We start from the raw sequence: 26,385 nt of genomic DNA on the forward strand, positions 1-26,385 counted from the left end.
CCATTGTGACCCTCCAATCTTTCCTGAAAACTTACTTAGTGAGGTACTATTTATTTTTACGGTAAAAATTCATCAAGACGATGTTAGGAATGAGGTGGAGAAATTGGTTTACACAAGGTGTGGAAGGGCAGATCAACCCCTGAAATCAGCAATGATTCTAGCGACTGGTGAAACGGCTAGTACAAGGAGCTGGTTCGGCAAGTGGCTCCAAGTCAGTAAATGGAAATACTGGTATTGATGCTAATGTTGTGTCTCTCTCCATGAAAAATGAGACATGTACATCCTTATGGCATGCTGCTAATTCCCAAAGTTGTTATGATAGAGGATGTGTTAATATTAGCAGGTCCACAAGTTTGCACACGGGCATTGGTTTGGCATTAATGTAGGGTGTGTGGTGGAAATTCATGTCGATGACTGATGAACTTCCAGGAGAGTCAAACATGGAAGTTACACCATAATTTTCAGCAAGGTTGTTTTTGACATGAGCCGAAGTGAAATTCTTGGAATTGGTTTATTCTAAATGGGTATGCTTTTATGGTGAAGCATGATAGCGGAAGCTATGGAGATCTTCATTGAGGTGGAGTTTGGCTGTGGGACCAGTCAAAGTCGCAAGGTGGAGATTGTTGGACTTTTTGCTTCTTTGGTTAGTCTCACATGGGTGGGAAATGGGAAGGAGCAAGCTCTCAAGGCTTATAAATAAGAGGCTTAGCCTCTTAGTTTAAGTGCACCAGTCAAATGTTTAGCTAGTAATTTTTTACTCTAATTAAATTCCTCTGTTGTCTATTTTTATAAAATGGGAAGAGGTGTGAGTTAAAGTTTTTCTAGTGGAGAAAACTTTGTGGATGTGTTTGGGGTGAGAAGAGAAATTATGTGATTGTAATAATTTTTCACATAGTGTATTTTCTTCTCTGGGTCTAGTGGTTTTTCTCTTGTTTAGGAGTTTCCACGTAAAATCTTGTGTTGATATTATTTCTCTATTTTTCTTGTTATGCCTGCAAAGGGTAGATACTAGGGGGTGAATTTGGAAGGTCCAAATTCCTAACACCTGCTACATTTTTTGGATTAGGCTAATATGTCTCTGTACATATCTAAATGGTCTAAAATATCTTTACAATAAATCAAATTCTACAAAAATATCCTAGATCCAAATTAAACCAGTCAATAAAAACAAAAACAAAAAATCTTCCAAACTATTACAACCAGAGATATCCAAAACCAACTTATCTTCATTTTTTCACGTAATCTTACTTTCCATCTACTATCTTCTACTTCATTTTTATATTCTTTTTCATTCGTCGACCATGGGGTGACCCATGGCAAAGACGGACATTTGTGTCTATGTGATTGAATCTAACCATGGCAACTTGCGGACATGATAGAGATGGACTGTGGGGTGACCCACCACTGAGATGGATGTGTTGATGTGACCCACGATAGAGATCGACCATGGAAGCTTCATCGTTTGAGAATAATCAAGACCAAACCGATAGTGATGTCGTGGGTATGAGAACTAGTGACCCGTGACTTTGCCACAGGTATCAATTGATCCAAGGATGGACCATGGCACAATCGTGCGTGATGCGAGCACTTTTGCCCACATGATACTCGCCCAGAGCAAGCACTTTCCTTCCTATTGTACTTGCATTAATGGTGAGCGTTGTTGTGTGGCCGGGGTTCGAGCTCGCATTACTATGCTCACAATGCAAGCTATTTGCTCGTCCTTCCTAGCCGTGCACTCTTGCTTGAATTTCCGGGTTTGGGCATAGTTTAGTCATCCTATGGTATGAATACTTTTTGTCGGCTCATTATGTGAACACGCTTTGGCCCTCTAGTGGAATGAGAGCTTTGCTTGACCTTTGGGGTGAGAGTGTGTTGCTCAACAAAGTGCTTGTCACCCTCACATAGTGCTTGCTCACGAGGGTGACAAGCACTTTTGATTAAAATAATAGTCATCCCGATCGAGCGCTCTTAGCTCACTCTAGGGATTGAATACTATTTGCTTAGTCCGAGTGCGACCTATTGTTGCTTACCATGACAATAGCATTGGGTACGAGCACCCTTTTTAATCGCCACGTTTTACTTGTCCTTGTGGTTCAATCACCCTTTACTTGCAACGCTGGTAAGCATAGTTGTCTGGCTCAGAGTTTGAGTACTTTAGATTGCCCTATGGGATGAAAGATTTGCTTACCCTCAAGGGGGTCGAGCACTCTTGATCAACATGGTGCTTGTTTGAGGACAAGGCAAACACCTTTGCTTGTCTCGAAGAATGGGTTCATTGCTTGTCTTGTGGGCCAACACGCAATTTTGCTTGCTTTGATCAATCAACTAGGGTTTTCAAGTCCTTCGCTCGTTCATGGGTTTTGAACACTTTTGTTCCGCCTTTCTCTAGACCTTGTGAGCACATTGCTCGACCAGAGATTGTAGAGCCTTTGTTTGAAATTTAGAATTATGAGCAATTTTTATTCTATATTTATTTTTCTATCCTACCAATATTTTAAATCAAATCTTCATTTTCCCACATACCTTAAATTTTTTGTCTTATCTTATTTCGGCCCTACCATTAATTTTTCATCCTACCTTCGTTGATGTTCACCCCAAGTTTCGAGCACTCTTATTTTATTTTGTTTTAATTCTAAATAATTTTTAGAAGGAGAGTCGGAAACGGGGCACGTGCCCTCCTACTATTAATATTATAAGCCAGAGTAGGATTTTGTGTTGGATTCTCATCCTTAAAAAGAAGCACAGAATTCACAATCTACCTATTTAAGGATATTTATTTACGTCGCTGTCATTTTATTCCCTGACTAATACACCATAAATAACTCTGTTAACCGTAAAAACAACTAGATGCGCATCTTACCAACATCATATTCTTTTGTCTTTTCCTTTAAACTGATGCAATGTTGTCAAAATTAATACAAAAAACAATCTTATGCAAATATATTTGTTTTGTTTGTTTCGTGTATGATCTGCAGCCATGTCGTTTTCTCTAAAGCACGACTTGAAGTATTGACAGCTTAATAAAAAAGAATACGTAGGAGAAAAGATGTGCAAAGTTGACTAAAACAGGCAAGTTTTTGAGACGAAATTCTACCATATTTAATAATAAATATGAAATTTATATAAAATAATTAATTTTTTAATTATAAATTTTACCTTTTTTTTTAGAAAAAATACGTGATACTTAAACAAATTGAACTTATAATTACTTTTTTTTAAAAAAATACGCGATACTTAAACAAATTGAACTTAAACAAATTTTTTTTTTAAAAAAATTACTTTTTTTTTGTAATATAGTTATCGTATTTATTTATTTTTTTAAAATGACTGCGTGGTATTTATGCATTTATTATTGTAACTATAATTTTTTTATATAAAATATAAAATTCATAAAAAATTAAATTTTTTTATATATTTTTTCATAATATAATTCACTTTTAAAAAAATAAAAAAAAGAACTTGTAAATTATGTGAATTTGAAAATGAGAAATGATATTTACAGTCGTAGTTGTGCAAGCGGCATGCAGTCACTTTGAAAAAAAAAATTAATATAGGACTCACATGAAAAAAATTTAACTTTTTAATTATAAACTTTACTTTTTTTCAAAACGATTACACAATATTTATAATTTCACAATTATATATAACATTGATCATTTGAAAATATATAATAATATGCTACTACAATAAATTTGTCCTGCCAATTAAAGATTTGGTTATCTGGGCCTAAAGGCGTCAATTCAAAGAAACCTTAGGGACAGCGACGTAAATGCGTTCAAAATTATAAAGAAACCATGGCTGCCATGTTTGTCGATTTGCGTGCAAATGAGCTTTCTCTCTCCCTCTCTCACAGCTCAGATCAGTGTCTTTCCCTCTGTCTCTCCTCCCCTCCTCGCAGAAACAGCCCCAAATTCTTCCCTAAAATTCGATTTTCACGTTAGCTTCTAGTCATGATTAGGGCTTCAAACTCTCTTCTTCTCGTTTGCATATTATTACTTTGTTCTTTCTGATGCTTCAGCCACTGGCTCTCTTACCAGGAGAGAGAGAGCCGTCGCTTTATTTCCCTGCCTCTGAAGCTGGCTCAAGAAAGTTCTCGGTGATTCTTCTTCTACCCGTGCCTCACTCTGTGTTCAAGCTGAATTAGTAGCTTTAACGAACTCAATTGGAGAATAATTGTTATTTTTCTTTGGGATTGAGATAAAAAACACGAAGATTGAGATCAGGGTTTTGGAGATACGAGTGTGTTTTCTTCATTTTTCCTCGTAACGCTTTTCGTTTGGGAGACAAAGTTTGAGGATATCTCTGTTCCAGTCAGTTCAAAACACCGAGAGATTTCGGTGAAACTCCCGGTTCTCTCTGTGGGAATGTGTTTCTTTACAGAAAATCGTTGTTACAGCTTCGCCAACCAATAACTGAGGCTTGAGAAAGATACAGGCTCTATCCGCGTCTGTATATATTGCTTTTAACATTTTGGCTTTTACCTTCGCCAACAAGCATAACAAGTGTTCCCACTCCAAACCAAGACGGACTTTACAAAGCCAAAGAATCTTTAACCTCTAACTCTTAAAGCCAAAGGCCACAAAAGAAGCACCTTTCAAACGGCGTTTTCTTGATTGGCGTTTAAGAAAAATGGCGATGGCTGTGGCTCAGCACCATAGAGAGAGCAGCAGCGGAAGCATCGACAGGCACCTTGATGCCGGGAAGTACGTAAGGTACACGGCTGAGCAGGTCGAGGCGCTCGAGCGCGTCTACGCGGAGTGTCCAAAACCCAGCTCGTTGCGCAGGCAGCAGTTGATCCGGGAGTGTCCCATTCTCTCCAACATCGACCCCAAGCAGATCAAAGTCTGGTTCCAGAATCGCAGGTATCAGAATGCTTTTGCCGCTCATTTAAATTTTCATTTTTGGTTTCGCATCTTTCAAACAAGCTTTTCCTTTTGAGTGCAGAATTTTGGATTTCCATGTATGCTGCTGTTGATGCCTTATAATCAATTTTTAATTTGTCATGAGACGGGATTTTGAGCATGGTTTTTTTTTTTTTTTAAATTTTCTTGTGTGGGTCTTGAACGATTCAAGCGGGTATTTATTTCATAAAAGGGAAGATAGTTTTGTTGGTTATGGTGTTTTGGGCTAGAGGAGTGTGGGGAGGCTGAAGGGTAATGGTGTTTGGCCATGCAGGTGCCGAGAGAAGCAGCGGAAAGAGGCTTCCCGGCTCCAGACTGTGAACAGGAAATTGTCAGCGATGAACAAGTTGTTAATGGAGGAGAATGATCGCCTGCAGAAACAGGTTTCACAGCTGGTATGCGAAAATGGGTATATGCGGCAACAACTGCAAACTGTAAGAAAATAGGCTTTTTGGCTTTTCAATTGCTTTCTCTACTTGTCTACTGGTAAGAAAAAAAAAAAGCTTTCTCTACTTGTCTTCTTCTACCGGATCTTTTTCTGTGTATTCGTCATTAAGCATTTCTAATTGCAGAATGTGTTTTAAAGAAAAGTTAATGCTCTCGATCTATTGATGGTTATGCTCTTTATTTCTTAAAAGAAACCCAAATGTAGGATGGAATTTGACAGGGAATTAGATGTAGGACCAAGTCTTTCTTTAGTTCTACATTTTTTTATTTGTTATAATTTTAACCTTAGTTTAATTGTTACCTATAAATAAATACCGTAGACCATTGCAAGCCAATTTTTTTCTTCATTTTTAACCCAATTTGTCTGCAAGTGTTTAATTTTTGTGGACTCTTTTACTATGCTTAAAAACGCCATGGCTAAAATGATTCAAGGATATTAATAGCGCTTGCAGCTTTCTTAGGCTTGAGCAGGTTTATGTACCTGGCCTTGCTGCTAGAGAATTTGGTGGTCCGATCCTGTTTTTAATGATTTGGTAAGATTTCTTAACATGTGTTGCTTCTTCTGTAGGCATCAGCGGCAACTACTGATGCAAGTTGCGACTCTGTGGTTACCACTCCTCAGCATTCTCTGAGAGATGCTAACAATCCTGCTGGGTAATCTCAAATACAAATGGTGAACTTGTTTCTGGCAATGCAGTTCTTTATTTTTGGTGCTGTTCTGATTGAGATTTTTAATTATTTTTTTTCAGACTTCTCTCCATTGCAGAGGAGACCTTGGCAGAGTTCCTTTCCAAGGCTACAGGAACTGCTGTTGATTGGGTCCAGATGCCTGGGATGAAGGTTTTTTTATTTCCTTAAAGGAAAATGCATGATGTTTTTGGGGCAAGACAATCTAGATTTGGTGCCTTCATTTTTTAGTTTTATGTTTACAAAAATAATTCTGCATTTTTTGTTGTCAAGGTGGAGGGTCCCCCCATTATAATTTTACCATTAAAAACCCCCCATTCATGGCAGAGAAATACAATAAAAAAGTACTGCATGTTTCTCCCATCACAAGGCTGTATTACCTGAGCCAGTTGTTTATTTTATGTCAGCCTGGTCCGGATTCGGTTGGGATCTTTGCCATTTCACAAAGTTGCAGTGGAGTGGCAGCTCGAGCCTGTGGTCTTGTGAGTTTAGAACCGACAAAGGTAAGCTTATAGCCTGTGGTCTAGTATCAGTGAAATAAGCTGTTTTCCTAATTGTATAGGTTTGTGAGTTTGAGTTTGATTTATTAATTTATGAAATTCTCAACAGATCGCAGAGATCCTTAAAGATCGTCCATCCTGGTTCCGGGACTGTCGGAGCCTTGAAGTTTTCACTATGTTTCCAGCTGGAAATGGAGGGACAATCGAACTAGTTTACACACAGGTGAACCTGACTATAAATTGTAGATTTCATCTGCTGTTATCTACAAATGAATCTTCTTAATCAGATGAATAACCTCACTATTACTTCAGACATATGCTCCAACCACACTGGCTCCTGCACGGGATTTTTGGACTTTAAGATACACTACAAGTTTAGAAAATGGCAGTCTTGTGGTAAGTATGTCTCTTACCATCTAACACATTATGTACTTGCACATTACCTGATTATGATTTGTGCAAGTTCGCACATCTTGTACACAACGTAATCTCTCCTTAGAAGCCGGGATACCTGATGTATTATGCTCTTTATGTGTTTGTTTTTGGTTTCTGTTGATATCTCAAGGTTTGCGAGAGATCTCTGTCTGGATCTGGTGCTGGCCCAAATGCAGCTGCTGCTGCTCAGTTTGTGAGAGCTGAAATGCTTCCTAGTGGCTATCTGATTCGGCCATGTGAGGGTGGAGGGTCAATAATCCATATTGTTGACCACCTGAATCTTGAGGTTTGTCTTTTGATGATTAGCTTCTTGAAATTCTCTAATTTGGCAGAAAAAATAAAAATAAAAATTAATTCCTTCAATCCTTTTCCAGGCATGGAATGTGCCAGAAGTGCTGCGACCACTTTATGAATCATCCAAAGTGGTGGCCCAAAAAATGACTATTGCGGTGAGTAGATTCTTTTTGGGTTAACAAGTAGGTTTTTCTTCTGCATGTGGACTTCAATTCCCTCGCCTCAGCAAAAAGAAAAAGGCTGGAAGGTACTGATTGGTATTTTCTGTGAAGGCACTGCGTTATATCAGGCAAATAGCTCAGGAGACAAGTGGTGAGGTTGTATATGGTTTAGGCCGGCAGCCAGCTGTTCTGCGAACTTTTAGCCAAAGATTGAGCAGGTAGCTGTTTGGCCATCTTTGTTTCCTGATTTCTCTGCAGCATTTGAGCAGATTGTTCTGAAAGACATGGGCGATGATTTGAGGGTATATGGCTGGTCGTTGTGTGTATTAATGTGTACATTGGGTTCTCTATATTCTTTTTCGTTGCAGAGGCTTCAATGATGCTGTAAATGGATTCAATGATGATGGCTGGTCGTTGATGAACTGTGATGGTGCTGAAGATGTGATTATTGCAGTTAATTCGACCAAGAACTTGAGCACCACTTCTAATCCTGCTAACTCCCTGACGTTGGTTGGAGGAATTCTCTGCGCAAAGGCTTCCATGCTACTCCAAGTAAGTATAGAAACTGCCTCTGATGGGGTATTAAATGGTAGTAGACCTTTTCCTTGGTATCGCAGCATGCAACTCTTCTTGACTAAATGCTGTCAGATCTCTTGCAAGCTGCTGAGCAAGGAAATGCGTATGATTGTACCAAATTGCTAGAAATTTACTGTATTTGTCGGAATCAGAACCTGCCTAAATTAGTTTGATTTTATACTCTGACCTATGAACTTGAGTGAAGCCTATTGTCCTCGATACTGACATAATCTTTTAGTACTTTGGACATTTTGGTGGTGAAACTTCAGCTTTTACTCAGTGATGATCTTTTGATAGGTTAAATGTTTTGCAAAACGTTCATCATGAATCTAGAAATTTTTTTACAAGTGAATCTGGGAAAAACATTAATTTGCGAATCTTTGAAGGATGTTTGTATCGCTGAACTAGCATGCTAAGGCAACACTCTTGTATATGTCCCGTATACTTGAGCTTTTGCCTATTCTTATGATCAGTAAAATTTTGTTTACCAATAAAAAAAATAAAATTAATGTGGCTGTGTATATTCCCTTTTTTCTGTTCAGAATGTCCCTCCTGCAGTGCTGGTTCGTTTCTTGAGGGAGCACCGTTCAGAGTGGGCTGATTTCAATGTTGATGCCTATTCTGCTGCATCGCTAAAAGCAGGCCCATATACTTACCCAGGGATGAGGCCGACAAGATTTACTGGGAGCCAAATTATCATGCCTCTCGGCCACACAATTGAACACGAAGAGGTATGTGTTCTAGTGACTTGTTATTTCCCCACCCTCTTCTTGTAATGAATAGGGTTTTATTTCACTTGGTCCTCATTTAACCAGTAGGATTCGATAGATTATTTATCCCATTTGGAGTAAGCACAGAATGCTACTGTCTTTGCTAGGAGATTTTTTTATTTTTTTTTGCCAGATTGTGTTAGAATGCGTATTACAGACATTAAATGTTGCTAACTTTTGGTTTGCATTCCAGGTTCTTGAGGTTATACGACTTGAAGGCCATTTACTTCCTCAAGAAGATGCTTTTGCATCAAGGGACATTCATCTCTTGCAGGTGCTTTCTGAACCTGATGCTTATTTTAAAGCTCTACCATTTACCGTTTATATTGCTAATCCCTGCTATAATGTAAGATTGAAATGTCCCCATTATTTTGCTCAAAGAATGGCAAAAGTGTTTGTTTCCTTCTATTAGGATTAGCACTAATATGAGAAATTCTGATATGGTTCTTTATCATTGTCTTGATATCTTGAACTGATTCCAAGTAGAGTTGTCAATGGTGTGGGTTCAGATTTGTTTCAAGGCCACCGGATGCGATCTTTTGATCTTCGCATAGATGTGAAAAATGTATAAGATATTTGTTTGGGTTAATGGAGTTTAGTTTCTGATCCAATTGAACTGGGTTATAAATGGATTGAGTTCAAAGTACTGATAAGTTGGCTATTTTCACGAGTCAGCCTACATTGAATTGTCTGCGAATGAATGTTTATGTTGGTGTGGGTGGGTGGGGGTGGAGTTAGGCAAATTGTTGGGATTGGAAATTAGGTCACATTCTGCATTCCTTGGATTAGACATACCTAATTTCGTTTTATTATTTTCTCTTTTCATTTCCAGAACATCCTCAAACCTTTTTTTATCCCATTTTCCAGTTTGATCTAGGTCTGGGGATCCTAATCTGCTTTTTGTCTGTGATCATACTAAAATTCCTTTATTGTTTTGCCAGATATGTAGTGGAGTTGATGAGCATGCTGTGGGAGCCTGTTCTGAACTTGTATTTGCTCCAATTGATGAGATGTTTCCGGATGATGCTCCTTTGCTGCCCTCTGGTTTCCGTATCATCCCATTGGATTCAAAAACAGTTGAGTTTATCTGTGCTATGATATGCATGAAAAATCCCTTCTTTTTCTTTCACATCTGTTAGAGCTGCTACTTGATACTTGAATCATTTTGCGCATGCTTATGCACAATGCCTGAGATGGTTTATATGAAGGGTGGTAACCAGTGCATCAAATTCAAGATGTTAGCCTTGGTGTGTTGTTGGAGTTTATATTTATATAGAACTTTTCCCCCTTTTAATAACTGATATCATTGTACAGTGTGATGCAAAGGATTCAGTGGCAACACATCGCACCCTAGATTTGACATCCAGTCTTGAAGTGGGTCCTGCAATAAACCATGCTGCAGGAGATGCACCGTTGGCTCATAACTCTCGATCAGTGTTGACTATTGCTTTCCAGTTTCCATTTGATAGCACTCTACAGGATAATGTTGCAAACATGGCACGCCAATATGTCCGAAGTGTTATTTCCTCTGTGCAGAGGGTTGCTATGGCAATATCACCTGCAGGATTGACCCCATCTGTGGGACCAAAGCTTTCTCCTGGCTCTCCAGAGGCTCTTACACTAGCGCACTGGATCTGTCAGAGCTATAGGTATGTTCTGCTTTTGGGATATATGACACGTGGTTGTTCGGCATCGACATTGAATACTTCAGTGCAGAAGTTAATAGAAGTTGCGATGAACTTATCTTCTACAAAGCATTTATGATGTGCTTTCATATGGATCGTTCCTACTTATCAAAAAAAAATATATGGATAATTTTTCCTATTACATTCGCTGAATAAAACTTCTTTTACTTAAATATATATATATATATATATATATATGGATCATTCCAACATTTGCAGTGCAAGCTAGTTTTTATTTTATTTTATTTTTGAAATTTTAAATAGGTGCAGTACAAGCTAGTTAATTATAATCTTGTATTTCTGACATTTAATGGAATTTGTTTCTCTTCTATCTTTCTCAGTTACCATTTACGGGCAGAATTGCTGCGATCTGATTCTCTAAGTGGTGATTCGGTGTTGAAAAATATATGGCATCACCAGGATGCCATTTTGTGCTGTTCATTAAAGGTACAGCTTAGTGCCTATTTTCTACTATGTATGGGAAATAATGTGAAATTTTGTGCAGGGAGTCGCATTGATACAACAATTCAGCTTATCATTCAAACTACTAATGTACATATGTCGGAGAAATTTTCACTAAATCCATATTATATTGGCCTTGCAGTCATTGCCAGTTTTCATATTTGCAAATCAGGCAGGCCTTGACATGTTGGAAACAACTCTAGTGGCTCTACAAGACATCACACTGGATAAAATTTTCGATGAGCCTGGGCGCAAGTCGTTATGCGCTGACTTTGCCAAGTTAATGCAACAGGTAACTTGTAATTGAATTCTTGAAATACTTACTGTTCATTTTTTAGTTCTTTCTTTCGAGCCTGGCTGTATGAATGTCATTACTCATCTGATGGGTCCTGTTTACTGTAGTTATTTATCTAAGCTATTATCTGAGTTTAGCTTTACTATCTTTTAGCCAGACAACTTCATGTTTGTTTTGTGGTTTCTTCCACTTATTAATTGTAATTCCTAAGTGCCTAATTCTTTTTGCTTATTTTGATATCAGGGTTTCACTTACTTGCCTGCTGGAATCTGCATGTCAACTATGGGGCGCCATGTTTCATATGAACAAGCAGTTGCGTGGAAAGTCCTTGCGGCGGACGAGAGCACTGTTCACTGCCTTGCATTTTCTTTTGTAAATTGGTCTTTTGTATGACGATTTTAGTTCATATATATCCATCACTCCTTCCCCCCCCCCTTGCGTATGAAATCTGAAAATGGAAAAAGAATTATGGGAGATACTTGAACAAGACGGGGAAAGGAAAATGGAAGTTTTATACAATCTAAATCCCAGCCTCAGGTTTGCATTACATTTATTTAATTCAATTTTTTTAATGCACCCATATTTATGTAGTTGTCCATGTAAACTTTTGGTAGTGAAGTTTTTCCATTAAATATTGGTATTGGAACTTGAAAGGGCAAATGGGGGCACAAGCATTTTTCTATCCAGTCTTAAAACGACGCTTCTGTCTGTACCTCATTTGTCAGATGCATTGCCTAGTGTTCCATAAAAAATATACATAAATTGGAAGATGAATGTATTTGCACAGCCACTCTACAAGTGCTTTAATTTTAAGTCTTAACAGTTATCTACCAAAGAGCACAAGATGTTTTGGTTATTTCAAAACACCCAATATTTTGAAGACATTGAAAAATGGTGTTTGTTTTTTTTTTTTTTTTTTTTTTTTAAAAAAGAAGTGTATAAAGTCCCTTAATAGTTTGCCATATCTTGCATTCCCTTCGGTATACATTCTTAGAAATGTGATATTTTTGAAATCTGGATTGCTGAGAATGTGACTAAACTCATGGTTGAAAAAGGATTGATTGAGAATATGATAGGATTCATAGCTAGACTTGAAAAATGGATCTAAATCAACCGCTTCAATTAAGCCAAGTGAGAAAAGATATTAAAGATTTTTTAAACAATACTATACTTTGAAGATCAAGTGGCTTAGGAGTCGTCAATTCTAAAGGATTGTGAATGGATCTAGCATGAGAACATGCCACAATATTGGAACATTTAAAGAAAAAATCCAATTGCAATTACTACAAAAACCAAATAAGCGAGATATTTTTATTAAAGTAACATATAGCTAAGTGCGAGGAAATGTTCAGCATGTAAAAAGTTTCTAGAAGACGCGCACACCTAAAGATGAAAGAAAATCTAATGAGTTTTTCTTTGGAATGGCAAAATTTTATCACTAGAATTTTTCAAAACATCTTTAGGATTAATATTAGTTTTCAAAACTCTATAATAATGATGATAAACAATAGCAAAAAGTTTGCTCCTTTAGGCATATCGTAACTAGATGTTAAAATATTGAAGTTAAAACTTTAAGAACGTTAAAATCATCTAAGACAAGAGTTAGATTAGGAAAACAATCATAATGTTAAAGACATGTTCCACTGCGAGCCAAAACTCGCTACCTGCAACTAGCAAAGATGGTGGTTTGGTGTGCCTGATGCATCTCCGATGCCTAAGTAAGTAATATGTGCAATGGGATACCACCAAGATAGTGTTCAAGAAGGATTATATTATTTGCATATGATGTCGGCTTATTGTATATATAGACGTAGGTAGTTAATGATAGATAGTACGGATGATCGTCTTCGGGTTGTGTTCGTATTGTTTCATAACCATAAAGGTCAACTTGAACCCAACCCTTTAAGTTAAACATGTCAAACTTCCAAACTTTAATCCAACCAATTTAGATAACGAGTCATGTCGTATCACCCATTTTAAACCGTTTAATAATTAATTAGAAATATGTTAATATGACACGACTCATTTAAACACTATTTGTTTCATGTAAATGGGTTGAACTAAAACGTATAACTCATTTGGCCTGATTAACATAATTTCACATAAAAGTTAAAATCTATATTTATTAATAACCACAATATCTTAAAAATATATAAATATTTTTAAAATTTTAACATATAATAAAACCAGTATTACAAATTATACAATAACAAATATGAGCATAAGTCTAAAATTACAATCACAACAATAAAAACATAAACATACTGAGAAATGCCAATATGACAACCTAGCAATAATAAAATTTTAATTTTTAAATTAATTCTGAACAAGTCAAAATGGTTAGATTTTGTGTCAAGCAGGTTGACTCGTTACTGACTTATTTATAAATCGTGTCTTAATGAGTCAATCTATTTTGACTCAAACCCGTTAACATCAAACCTAAACCCACTAATTTTATGTCGTGTTCGTGTTGGGTTCATGAATCGTGTCACATATTGCCACCCATACTTCCTAAATTAATTATCCATTCTAACTCCTGTGGTGATTATGAGATGGAGTCACGTAGGTCGTTAAGACTCCAAAAACCTGATCCTCACCACTCACTGGGTTGGGCCTTTATGTTTGGCCCACCTCTCTCAAAGGGCAACTTGAGTCCTTCCAGTTACCTTGTTAATTTCCTTGCGCCCAAATTCCCTTTGCATGAAAGCAAGAGAATTGAATTGATGACGATGCTACCCTGTTGGTAGATTGACCTTTCCCAATGTGAGCTATAACGGCTAAATCTTGACAAACATGACGATCATTTTGTAGGCACCTGACCGATACCCTCATGGGTGGAAGTCTAGTAAACACCCCACTTGGCGATTCATTTTCCCATGCATTGGACATTTCAAACGCCAGTGAATTTTCGTGACACGTGTCCCTCTCACTTAGTGCATATCTCCTTTCCGTTACATCACCAGATTATGCAATGATGATGCTGTCAGTCCCCTTTGATCTTCTTTATTCAATCGCGTAACTGTCACTCCATTACTCCTTCATATAGTCATCCTTCTGCCACCATAACTTTTCCACTCTTCACATTAGCTTATTCTTCCTCCTGCATCTCTTCTTCTTCCCTTGTCGTGAAAACCCTAGCCTCCTTTGCTAATGGCCCAACAAAGCTCTTGACATCTTCCCACTCAAGATGCCCCAGAATCGTCTATTCAGAGAGACGTTCCTTATTTTGATGGCACTGATTGGAGGTCTATTCTCACCACCAAGGATCTCACCAAGATGAGGAATTTTTATGGGATCCCATAGTTCTTGATTCTTGAACTCCCTGTCAGGGTGCTGTTGATGACAAAGGCTTCGCCAAGAAGGTAGCCTTGCCAACTTGCGCTTTTGTGCATGGCTTAAGACTTCCTTTCATCCACCTCATGCACAACATTCTTGATATCTTGAAGTTGGCACCAACTCAACTTCACTCTCATGCTTGGAGAGTTCTTTTGTGTAGCTGTATGGTTTGGCGGATGGCCTTGGGACTAGCTGGGAAAGAGTACCCCGATTTGACTGCTAGAGATTTCTTGACAGTTTATTCAATTAGAGGCTCAGTGGGCAATATTTCCAATTTCTGCACGCACTCAGGGCAGCCTGGCACGATTTGAGTCTCACCATTCCGATGCCAAACAATGGCAAAAGAAGTTCCTTTTCATCTCGGGTCGAGGTTGGCAATTTCCTAGCAGTGAAGCCCAAAAGGGCGAATTCCCTGTTAGCGCCAATTGTTGCAGGGTACCTGACAATAAAGCAATGCAAGTCACTCCATCAGAGTGAGAGAAAGCTCACATTGAGATGATCCTCACCTAGGTTTAGGAGAACGAGGACAACATCTGGATCAAAGCCCTCTTGACTCCCACCAACATTGACTACTTCCTAATCATGCCCGATCGCTTAGGTGTGAAAGGCCATTCATTTTTTGCTAAAATAGTGGCCCTTCCAAAAACAGCAGCACCTCCTAAGAAGAGGTCCGCCCTTTCGCCATCTAAGAAATCAAACAAACGCTCCCACAAGGAGCATGCTGCAACCCAAGAAAGGGAAGACGTCCTTTGTTGCAAGGACCTTTCTATGCCTAAGCAGCCTTTATCAATGCTTGAGACTTTTACCAATGTTGTTGAGCCGCCTTCGTCAATGCCTAAGACTTCTACCAATGCTACTGAGTTGCTTTCGTCAATGCCTTTTGCTATCGCAAGGTTATCACCACCACATGGTACTTCTCATGGCCTTGATAACCTTGACGACTTAATAGGCCAAGTACTTAGCAATTTGGCCATCGCCTTTGACTTTGACCTCCCTTCTTAGGGATTTGGTGACTTGGCCCACTCGCCTTCTTTCGAGCTCCCCACCATCTCTCCAACTGGCTTGGAGGGAGATGGGAGAGATGAAGAAACATACATTTTTACTGCCTTCTCATTAGGCCTTATCACCTTGTCGCCTCAGCACGCTCAGGTACCACCTCGCCGATGGTTGACGAGGAAATGAATGAAGATTAGGGTGGAGATTGGAGTGAGGATCGGGGATGGTCAGTCGCCCTTAGACCTTAAAAGGATCATGGTGGGGGAGAAAGCACCCCGAGCTCCCTACCTACTACAATCTCTGAGGGTGAGACCTCGCCCACAGAGTTGGATGCAAGTGGGGAACGAGTGTCTATCCTTTCCCCTTTTGACCCAACATATGGGGGCGAAGGGGAATCTATCCCTTGTGGGGGTGAAGATGAGTGCATTCCCCAACCTAAGGTAATGGAGCTTGTTCGTTCTATTGAGGGGACTAGTTATTCTCCTAGTGGTGGAGCCCATGCTAGCTTCACTTCCCTAAGATCTTATTTCCTTGGGCCTCGACATGGCCCAGTGCCAAGGTCTCAAGTGGAGGGGAGTGTAGGTCCTTCCTGCCTCTCTAAGAAGGGGTCCCTTGAGGACATGGTTAGTGAATTGTGAGGTTTTCTCTCTCCGGCATGACTTTTCATCTTCCTACCCCTCTCTGTCTTTTCTTTTTCTTTTTTACGTTTGTGCACTGATTGTTGTAGGGCATAGATGAGCTAGTTGCTTGGATCATGGTGGGTTGCATTAAGCTTGAAGAAGAGGTTTGGTTGGGATGCGTTTTTCATTCTAGAATAAAAAAGAGTTCAAATGGTGGGAAGTTGAGAGGGCTGAACTAGAGATCCTCCTTAAGCGAGCAGACAGTTATGCCCACTCACTAATGGGCGATGTGGAAATCCTTTGTGAGGAGGCGGCATCTAAACTCCATAGCGAGCTCATGTTGGCAAGGGAAGTCAATGTCTAGAATAGCTTTGAGCTAACAATTCTGAGGGCGAAGAGGGATTCTACCCAAGCTCAATCGTCTAGTCTCCAGGAGGAATTGAATTGAGGAATTGACGGCTGCTAAGCAGGGTTGCATCTAGCTTTCAGAGTTAGCGGTGAATGCTAAAGAATGTTGGTGGCATGCTGGACTTGAGCTCTCTGAAGTGCGGGGGGCTTTGAAGGAGCTTTCCTAAAGGCATGTTGCCATGAAAAAATACTGGGAGTGGGTGGATGCAAATCAGTAGGAGCAGGCGAACTCCTTTTTGCATGTCAAAAAGAAGGTTAAGAGGCAAGACCAACAAATATTGGAATTGAAATCAGCACTAGCAGCTTCTAAGGAAGAACTTGTGTGCCTATCACTGTAGATTGGGACAGTAGGTCTATCCATGATCGCGACTTTTGCTATGGCTATGGGGTTAGCGTGGTGAGGCTTAGATCTTTCCTACTGGCGAACCCTAGTGCCGATCTAAAGAAGCTGAGTCTTGAGTCATTCAAGCCTGATCTCGTTTCTCTCCAGTTCATTGATACACTAGGGCGGGACACCATGCCTGACGCCTTCATGGCCACCCCCTCCAAAGACGTTGGATCTGCCACTTCCCTGCCTTCTTAAAGGATTTTTGTGTCTGTTATCTTTTGTCCTACCCAAACTTTGTACCAGACAAAGTACAAATGCTTTTGTTATTTGTGTTTGCGCATATTTGATACAATGTATGAACACTTTTGTGATTTGCGTTTGCGTTTCTTTGTGTCTTGCTTAGTTTGTTGGGTGCTTGCTACTTGGGTTTTTTATCCGCCTCTATTGAGTTTGGCCATGGGGACTCGTTCCATGCGTGCCTTTTTTTCAACCTGAGCCTATGGGCTTGCTTAGGGTCTTTAGAGAGGTCGCAAGGTCGTCTATCCTCAGTGCCCTTTGGGGCACCACGAGTTTTTGCACTCGCATATGGTGTTTGGAGGGGTTGTGGGGTCATCTGACCTCCGCACCCTTTGGGGTACTGCATGTCCTTGCACTCGCATATGGCGTTTGTAGGGGTTGTGGGTTCGTCTAACCTCAAAGCCCTTTGGGGCACCGTGAGTCTTTGCGTGCATGTGGTGTTTGGATGGGTCGCGGGGTCGTCTGACCTTTGAGCCCTTTGAGGCACCACGAGACTTGACTTAGGCCTCGTTTAAATAGTAAAATTATTTTTATCTCATCTCATCATTAAAATTTTTTTAAATTCTCACACAAAATATAATAAAAATTTTAACTTTTTCAAATTCTAAAATAATAATAATATTAAAAAATAATATTTTAATAATATTTTTTTCAAAACTTTCGACTTTCATATAAAACCATCATATCTTATCTCACTATTAAAACCACACCTTACTGGCTTGCATATGGTGTTTGTAGATGTTGTAGGGTTGCCTGGCCTCTGTGCCCTTTGGGGCACCACGAATCTTTGCTCGTATATAGTGCTTGGAGGGTTTGAGGGTTGTCTGACCACCGCACCCTTTGAGGCACCACGAGACATAGTGCTCACATATGGTGTTTGTATGTGAGGAGGGAGACAATCGCCTTTATTCATTATTCTTCAAAAGCAAAAAAGAATCCAACAAACTACATAATCAAGGGTAAAACTTCCATAGATGCACTATGTTCCAGGGATGTTGCAGCTCTTTCCCTCAGTTGTCCCCTAGGTGATATGATCCTAGCTACTGGTTGGCTGGCAATCAAGACGTAGGGCCCTTCCCAACAAGGGCCAAGCTTTCCCTCCTCATTTTTCATTACCCCAGTTTTTCTCAGCACTAGGTCGCCTCTCTTGAAAGTCTTGGGCCTCTCTCTCCGACACGATGAAATGTAGAAACTTCCTCAAGTCCATGCCAAATGCACATTTTGCTAGATTCAGTTTCATTTGATACTAGCGGAACATTGCGAAAGATTCTCTTAGGTCTATCAGGTCTTGGGCGACCTCTTTACTCTTTACTAGCAAGTTGTTGACGTATACCTCCATAGACCACCTGATTTGCTTATTGAACTTCTGGTTTACCAGCTTTTGATAGGTCACCCTAGAGTTCTTTAAACCAAAAGGCATGACCTGGTAGCAATAAAGCCCCTTGTATGTGATGAATGACGTCTTCTCCTCATCTTCTGGGTTCATGCAAATCTAGTTGTACCCTGAGTAGGCATCCATGAAGCTAAGCACATGGTGTCCTGCGTGGAGTCGACAATAACATCAACCCATGGCAACAAAAAACTACCTTTCAGGCAGGTTTTGTTCAAGTCCGTGAAGTCCACATACATTCTCCACTTTCCACTCACTTTCTTGATTAAGACAACATTGGACAACCATTTAGGGTAATATGCTTCCCTGATAAAACCCACGGTGAGGAGATGATCTACTTCTTCAGCTATGGCTGCGTACTTCTCTGCACTAAATGATCTCCTCTTTTGTCAAACTTGCTTGCACACGAGGATCAGAATAAAAAGAAGTTTTAGTTTTTGGCTTGGCTCTTTCACTCAAAGGAAGCAACGACAGATTTTGATTTTTTTTTTCTTTCCATTTTGAGAGGAAGGACGCTGCGAGAAGGAATCTGCGACTACGAGTAGATATTTTTCAGTGTTTATTTTCTTCCATTCCTCTTAGAATAAATATGGTGAATTCATTTATGTTGAATTTAATTTTTAGTATGAATTAAATTTTCTTTATTCTAGAAAAACGATGTAATCTAGTTTCAAACTATGCTTGCTTTTCTATGCTAATTTGAAATAATTCTCTTCCATGTTTGTCTAATTTATTCTGAACTTATTGCTTCTAATTAACTGACCATTAATTAGATAATTTTATTCTTGTGATTTGCTATCAAAAGAGAGAATTATAGGATAGAATTTAGATATTTCAGCCTAGGTAAACATAGAGATCGAAAGACTTATATGAATTTATGTAGTCTTAAAATCGTTGATCTTAATGCTTTCTTACTTTATTAATTTGCTTACTTTTGTATAAAATGATGAATAAGAATATTTCCAATTGACTATCGAAAGAGATTTTTGGATGAGTTTGGAGATTTTGCTAACAAACAGAGAAAATTAAATTCAATTAGTTAGATGAGAAAAGCATAATCAGAGATTAGGTGAAATTGATTTCTTAGAAGTTTTTTTCTCATTAATTTGATCTTCAAACAACAGCTTTCTTTTTCTTTGAATTGATTTTATTTCAAGTTTTAATTTCAAAAATCTTAGTGACTTTTCTAAATAAAGTTGAGAGTAGTTTAATTTCGATATTTATCAAAAGTAAGTTATTAATCCCTGAGGACGATACTATTCTCATCACTTTACTACAAAATTACAATATTGTGCACTTGCAATTTTGCACTGATCAGATATGTCTTTAAGCTCTCATTCTCTTTTTGCTTGATGCTTAAGAGATACTCTGCGGGTCTTCACCGCCTACTGCTCGCCATGAATTGGGTTAGGAATTGCTTGGCCAATTCCTCTAAACTATTGATTGATCCAGTCTGCAATGCTCCAAACCAGCCTCTTGCCATGCCCTTTAATGTTAACGGGAAAGCTCTACAAGCTATCTCTTTTGGGAATCCATGGAGAGTCATGTGCGCTTTGAAGTTTTCCAGATGGTCAACTAGATCTCAGGACCCATTGTACATCTTGATTTGCAGCACCTTGAATTTTGGTGAGAGTGAAGCAGCCATCACCTTCGCACTGTAAAGAAAGTCTATGTGGTTCAGCAGCTGTTCGAGTGAGGAAGATCCTCCCATCTTCTTTTCCATTTCTTTGTATTTGTTGATTAGGCTACATAGTTCATCATGTATGCTTCTCCTTCCCTTGCTCTTTATGGCTTGGTAGTGTTTTGTCGCTGAGTTTGACGTTGTAGCATTTCAGCTCTTCATTCTCCCATTGTAAGCTCTCCATTATTTCCATTACCTTCAGTAGTTTCTCCTCGGATTCCGTGAGCCAAGCCTCCATGTCCGCAGTGTAGTGGTTGGCATGTGGAAATCGGTGTGGGGGGGCAATCCGTCCGCCTCCCCGCACCCCCCTTCTGGACCTTGGGCCCAGTAGCATTTTCTGGGCCGAAAATTTCTAGGCCATTTTGGGCCTAGAAACCTCAGCAATGGGTCAAAAATGGCCCACAAGGTTGTATTTTTTGCCCAAAAAAAGCTTGTAGGTCATTTTTATTTTTCAGCCCATAAAATTATAAGTAAAAAGAAAAAAAAAATTTAAAAACCAGTTAAAAAAAAGTGTTATGAATGGTAATTGATTTTATGGCTAATAAAAGTTACTAGTCTAAGAGTCTAATACGTAATAAACTAATAATAATAACTAAGCTATTACAAAATTGAAAGGCTAAACAATTACAAAATTACAAACATAAAAGTGTCCAAGAGACATTGTATCAATATTACAAATCATTGAATACAAAATTTGAACAAATAATTAAAAATTGAATATTCTAAATAGGCTTGTCAGCTGTGGCTTGTCTTTGATTCAAGGGGTGTGACAGTTGGAGCGGCCCAGGCTTGAGCACATTTTTATGTTGCAGAGGTGCTAGACGTCTCATGTGTTACTACAAAAATTAATATTAAAATTAATAACGATGAAATGGAAATGAATATAAATAAATTAAAATAATAAAATAAAAAACAATTACCGGATGGTCCAAATCCAGACTGATCACCACCCTCATCGGTTTCCTTAAAATCTAAAATATCCAGAACATGAATATCCTTTCCTATCGTCCAACTCTGTGCATATCAATGCCTCTACAGTTGTAGGAGACAATGAACTACGGAAAGGATCCAATATACGACCTCCGGTACTAAAGGTTGACTCTGAGGCAACGGTGCTAATAGGGATGACCAAAATACAGCGGGCAATTTAAAAAATGATGGGATATTTTTTTGAGGCATTCTTCCACCATCCTAATATATCGAAATGATCATCATCATCTTGGACCATATCCGCTGACAAATAGTTGTCTAACTCAGAAACGACCTCTGTAGATTGATGGACTAGTGTGGAATTCTGTGCGAGAGTCTTAGTCCATGGCATTCTGCGTTTCTTTGTAGGAGGCCCGGCCATGGTGTCTGTAGAAGGCGTTGCGGTCGGTGTATGTGTCTTCGATGTAGTACCACCCTTAATTGCATTAAACTCATCATACAATTTTTTCAGGGTATCTCAGGCCAATTCACCAATAAGTTCAGTCCATACCTGATCGTGAACAAGTTCCAACGCATATAACAAGCCTAAAACTTTCAGACGGGAATCAAGAATAACATCCACATATAAGAAAATATTCATTCTAGTCAAATCTCCCCAATACTTGTCATATTTTAGCATCATGGTCACTGTCATCCCCCTCATCTTTTCATTAGAACCCCTACGCATATCTTCTAATTCTTCTTTTACCCTACATATTTGTTGACAAAACCAAGGGGATGTAGGGTACAAAGAACTAGATATATTCAATGTGACATCATAAAATAATCCAAGAAAATCGACGAAAGTAGAAACTGCCATCCAATCATCATCATTAGGCTTTCGTGATCCCCCGTGCTCATCAAAGTATTTGACATATTGGATGTCTTCATCACCCAATAATTGAAAGGCTGTCTTATATTCTTGGGCTGCCTCCAACATCAAGAAGTTTGAGTTCCATCTGGTAGGAATATCAGTACAAAGACCCTTCTTCGATGTTATACCCGTAGCCTTTGCAGCAACTTTGAATTTCTCCAATTTAGAAGGAGAAGACCTCACCCATTTCATAGCCATTCTAACTCGTGCAACCGAGTCATCAACATCTTTCAACCTTCAGTCACAATTAAATTCAAAATATGTGCAGCACATCTAACATGCAAGTATTCACCACCCAAGAATGTCTTATTTGCATCTTTAAGATAATTCTTTAGATATCCCAATGCGACATCATTAGATGACGCATTATCAACTGACACAGACAAAACCTTTTCCAACCCCCACTCCTTTATTGCGGCCTCCAAGGCCTTCCCAATCGTCTCACCCTTATGATCAGTTATTTGACAAAATTTAATAATTTTTTTGTATAGAACCCAATCAATATCAACAAAATGCACAGTCAACGACATATAATTCATATTTTGGATAGAAATCCAAGTATCGGTAGTGAGGCAAACTACCAAACCTGCCAATTGGCCCTTCAAAACATCTTTATCACGGATGTACATCTTCTTAATATCATTTGCCATGATGTGACGAGAAGGAAGTACAAATCTCGGTTCCAACTCTTGGACAAATTCTTGGAACCCTTTACCCTCCACAAACTGAAAAAGCAGCTCGTCCATGACAATCATACGAGCTAACTTCCTTCTACACTCATCGGGGTTATACTTCGTATACCCCTTCAATGTTGGCCCCACGGCCCCACTACTCCCATCCGCCATTTTAAAATTTAGTCTAGATTGACCATTCTCTACTAAGGATTTTAAAACTGGACTCTTCTTGCATTGTTCCTCTAGATGGACCTTTAGCTGGGATGTACCATGTTTCCTATAGTGACATCCATACATTTTCCCACAGTGATTACATTTAACTTGTGGGTTATTGGGGTCACCACCCTTTAGCTTGGTAAAGTGTTGCCAAACTATGGATACAGGTTTTTTGCCCTGTGTGGGCTTCGGAGCAGGGCAAGGTGTACTCGTTATAGGCGTAGGAGTAGGATTAGGTTCTGGGGTAGGGGTGTTGGCTGGGGAAGGCGAGCTATCACTGAAATCCGAAGACATTCTTGATTCTCCAACACAAAAAAAAAAAAATATTTAAAGTACAATCCAACACAATCAGCAAAAACTGCATACATCAAAAAAATAATTGGGTTTCGGATTGGAACCCCAATTTGGGGTTCCAATCCGAAACCCTAAATCAATTTAGGGGTTTCATGGATTGAAACCCCTAATTCAATTTGGGGGTTTCATTGAATTTGGGGGTTTCAATCAATGAAACCCCAACCACCAAATTAGGGTTTCGGATTGGAACCCCAATTCCAATCCGAAACCGTAAATCAATTTAGGGGTTTCAATCAATGAAACCCCTAATTCAATTTGGAGGTTTCAATCAATGAAACTCCAAAAAAAAATTAGGGTTTCGGATTGGAACCCCAATTTAAATGGAGGTTCCAATCCGAAACCTCAAATTGAAATCCGAAACAATCACACAAGTCACGAATTCACAGCACACAATTCACAAATCCCATCCTCCATCTCCGATTCAACCCATCCTTCCTCCAACTTCCTCCAATTTCTGATCAAAACTAAGAAAAATAAAAATCAAAAGAGGAGGAGAACACGCTAACTTACCGTGTACCATGCGGCGTGCGTCCGGCGTCGTGCGTTGTGCGAGAGAGAGGGAGGAGAGAACATGGCGTGCGGCAGACAAACTGGTTGCGAGAGGGAGGAGGGAACATGGGGGCGACGGGAGGGAGAGAGATCTTTCGAGAAGATTGGGTTTCGCCGTTTCGGATGTGCAAAGGGACTCGGGAGGGGACCGGGGGGGGGGAGACTGGGGACTTAGGGTTAACCCATTAAATGAAACGGCACCGTTTTATGATGGACAAAACGGCGCTGTTTCATATAAGCAGACTTATTAATATATATAATATAATATATATTATATATTATATATATAATAACCGGGGCAGGGCGGGGGAAAAACATACCGGGGGGAGGCCGTTTCCGTCCCCCGCCTCCACTGGGACGCCACCATATGGGCGGGGGGCCCCGCCCCCCGCCCTTGCGGTGCAGATGCCCCGCCCCGCATATGCGGGTGAGGGTGCGGGGCGAACGGGGCGAGGCAGCGGGTTCCGGGGCCCTGCTGCCCACCCCTAATAGGTAGTTAATGTTAGATACTAAGGATCATCTTGTTGGGTTTTATGTCTATATTCTCTTGATTTGATGCTCATCCCGGGAATGTTGGATTCACCTCAACTTCCCGGATCAATTATCCATTCTAGCTCCTTTGGTGATTGATTACGAGATGGAGTTGTGTAGGTCATTAAGATTCCAACGACCCAGTCCTCACCACTTTTTGGGTAGGGCCTCTATGTTGGGCCCACCTCTCCGAAAGGGCAACTCGAGTCCCTCCACAAAATTTATAGGACCATTAAAAAAATATGATTGAATCATACCAAGTATACTAGTTCAAATATCACTCTTCCTGTTGATTAATGGTTATTGGAACATGAATCTCAGCATGCTAAGTTTGTTTATGATGAAATTAATCTTGATTATATCCAACAATATCTAGACCGTACTACTAATGCCTCCCAAGTAAGCACATCTTATTATACTACTAAAAATACAGATATGTCTAAAAAGGATAAACCTATTAAAGAAGAAGAAGAAGAAGATGAAGAGACCCCTTCCATGCCTTTTACTTCTTCGGATTTTGATTTTGCTACTCTTACTATTCATAATAGTTAACTGGGATAAATAGAACTTTTGAAATTGATTTGATTGATTTGTACAATGATTATAATTCTTCTTATAATAAAGAAAAAAGAAGATGGTAACATGATACTTTTAATGAAAATGAAAGATTGTTTGTTCAACAAAAATGGAAAGAAAAGATGCATGATCTACAAAAACATATCTTGTTTTTTGACTTTGTTGAAAATTACTATATTTCTAATACTATTTCAAAAAATAGTTTGAATGTGGTAAAAGAAACCAAATTTTGTTATAGAAAATAAATTTATTATTGTTGTTGATGTGATTCCTACTTGAAAACTATTATTATTGCACCCCGTGATTCCTGCTACATTTACCCTTGGTTTTGGTGAATTATTGTTGTTGGAGACTATTATTGATGTATTCCTTGTGGTGAATTATTATTATTTTTTTTGATAGAAAACCTGCTTTCATTGATTAACTTGCAATAGCAATAGATACATCACTCAAAACAAAGTTCATAACCTCCAAGGGTCCACTCTCAGCCCACACTCTCTCGTTGGACTCCCTAATAGCTAACCTTGCAGCATTGTGAGCTGCACCATTTGCTGACATGTGAACAAAAGACAGCTTCCAACCCGGATGAAGCCTCATCTCTTGCTGCAAATCATCTGTATCTTGGCCACCCCACGAAAAATCCTCTTTTCTTGAATTGACAGCCTCTATGATTGCCTTTGCATCTCCTTCGAAGACAACATGGGTCAAGTCCATGTCTATACACATATCCAATGCCCTCTGCAATGCAGCTTTTTCTGCTTGGGCAGCCGAGAAAACCTTGTTCCTTGATGTAGTTAGGCATGCTTTTAACTTTCCTTCACTATCTCTAACTACTATGCCTATTCCACCTCTATTCAAAGACTTATCAAAAGCAGCATCGAAATTCACCTTTACAGCAGGCCACTCAGGAACTTGCCATTGCCTACTGACCACTGCAGTTGATTCCCCTCCCTCCAGCCTGCTACTAACCTTGGAATTAACCTCCCTCAGCACTGAAACTTCAGCCTGAGCCATTGTTGTAATGGACTCAGGACTCATGAACTGATTCTTGAAGACAAAAGCATTTCTCCTGCTCCACAAGAGGTGACACAGCACTGCTGCCATTTGTAGCTCCTCATTGTCTAGTCTTGTTGACATTTCTTTCCATAGCTGCTGAAAGTCACAGAAGGAACTGTTCCACTTTTTGAGCTTGCTTCTGTCAACTCCCCACACATCTCGAGCTGCTGGACAGGACCATAGGGTATGTATTACAGTTTCAGGCTCTCTGATACAGATAGGACAAAGGTTATTCTCCACAATGCTCTTCCTGCACAGCATATCTTTGGTTGGAAGTACATTGGATAGGCTCCTCCATACAAACATTCTGATTTTCC

General features: G+C 39.3%; 2 protein-coding genes across 3 annotated transcripts; one reads left to right on the forward strand and one right to left on the reverse strand.

The window, feature by feature from the left end:
* The first annotated feature begins 3,805 nt into the window (after nt 1-3,805).
* On the forward strand, nt 3,806-11,873 carry LOC122291974 (homeobox-leucine zipper protein REVOLUTA-like). 2 transcript variants are annotated; one of them, XM_043100050.1, is made up of 18 exons: nt 3,806-4,862; nt 5,176-5,335; nt 5,917-6,002; nt 6,098-6,188; nt 6,443-6,538; nt 6,645-6,758; nt 6,848-6,931; nt 7,101-7,256; nt 7,345-7,419; nt 7,537-7,643; nt 7,794-7,977; nt 8,544-8,732; nt 8,965-9,045; nt 9,713-9,847; nt 10,086-10,420; nt 10,798-10,903; nt 11,061-11,210; nt 11,457-11,873. In XM_043100050.1, the coding sequence occupies exons 1-18, from the start codon at nt 4,630-4,632 to the stop codon at nt 11,604-11,606; spliced, it is 2,532 nt and encodes an 843-aa protein (XP_042955984.1). In that variant the 5' UTR covers nt 3,806-4,629; the 3' UTR covers nt 11,607-11,873. The 2 variants fall into 2 exon arrangements, with proteins under 2 accessions (XP_042955984.1, XP_042955985.1); XM_043100051.1 differs by having other exon boundaries at nt 5,176-5,296.
* A 13,559-nt stretch (nt 11,874-25,432) lies between these two features.
* On the reverse strand, nt 25,433-26,149 carry LOC122290976. Its single transcript, XM_043098633.1, has one exon. The coding sequence runs from the start codon at nt 26,147-26,149 to the stop codon at nt 25,433-25,435; it is 717 nt and encodes a 238-aa protein (XP_042954567.1).
* Between the last annotated feature and the right edge of the window lie 236 nt (nt 26,150-26,385).

This window comes from Carya illinoinensis, chromosome 13 (genome assembly GCF_018687715.1).
Source record: "Carya illinoinensis cultivar Pawnee chromosome 13, C.illinoinensisPawnee_v1, whole genome shotgun sequence".
In the NCBI taxonomy this organism is placed as follows: Eukaryota; Viridiplantae; Streptophyta; class Magnoliopsida; order Fagales; family Juglandaceae; genus Carya; species Carya illinoinensis.

Bases quoted from the DNA above. Each gene is read 5' to 3' on its own strand.
- LOC122290976 (XM_043098633.1), bottom strand. From the start codon at position 26,149: ATGTCAACAAGACTAGACAATGAGGAGCTACAAATGGCAGCAGTGCTG.
- LOC122291974 (XM_043100050.1), top strand. From the start codon at position 4,630: ATGGCGATGGCTGTGGCTCAGCACCATAGAGAGAGCAGCAGCGGAAGC. The intron at 6,003-6,097 runs GTAATCTCAAAT...ATTTTTTTTCAG, and splicing joins GATGCTAACAATCCTGCTGG to ACTTCTCTCCATTGCAGAGG. The intron at 10,421-10,797 runs GTATGTTCTGCT...TATCTTTCTCAG, and splicing joins TGGATCTGTCAGAGCTATAG to TTACCATTTACGGGCAGAAT.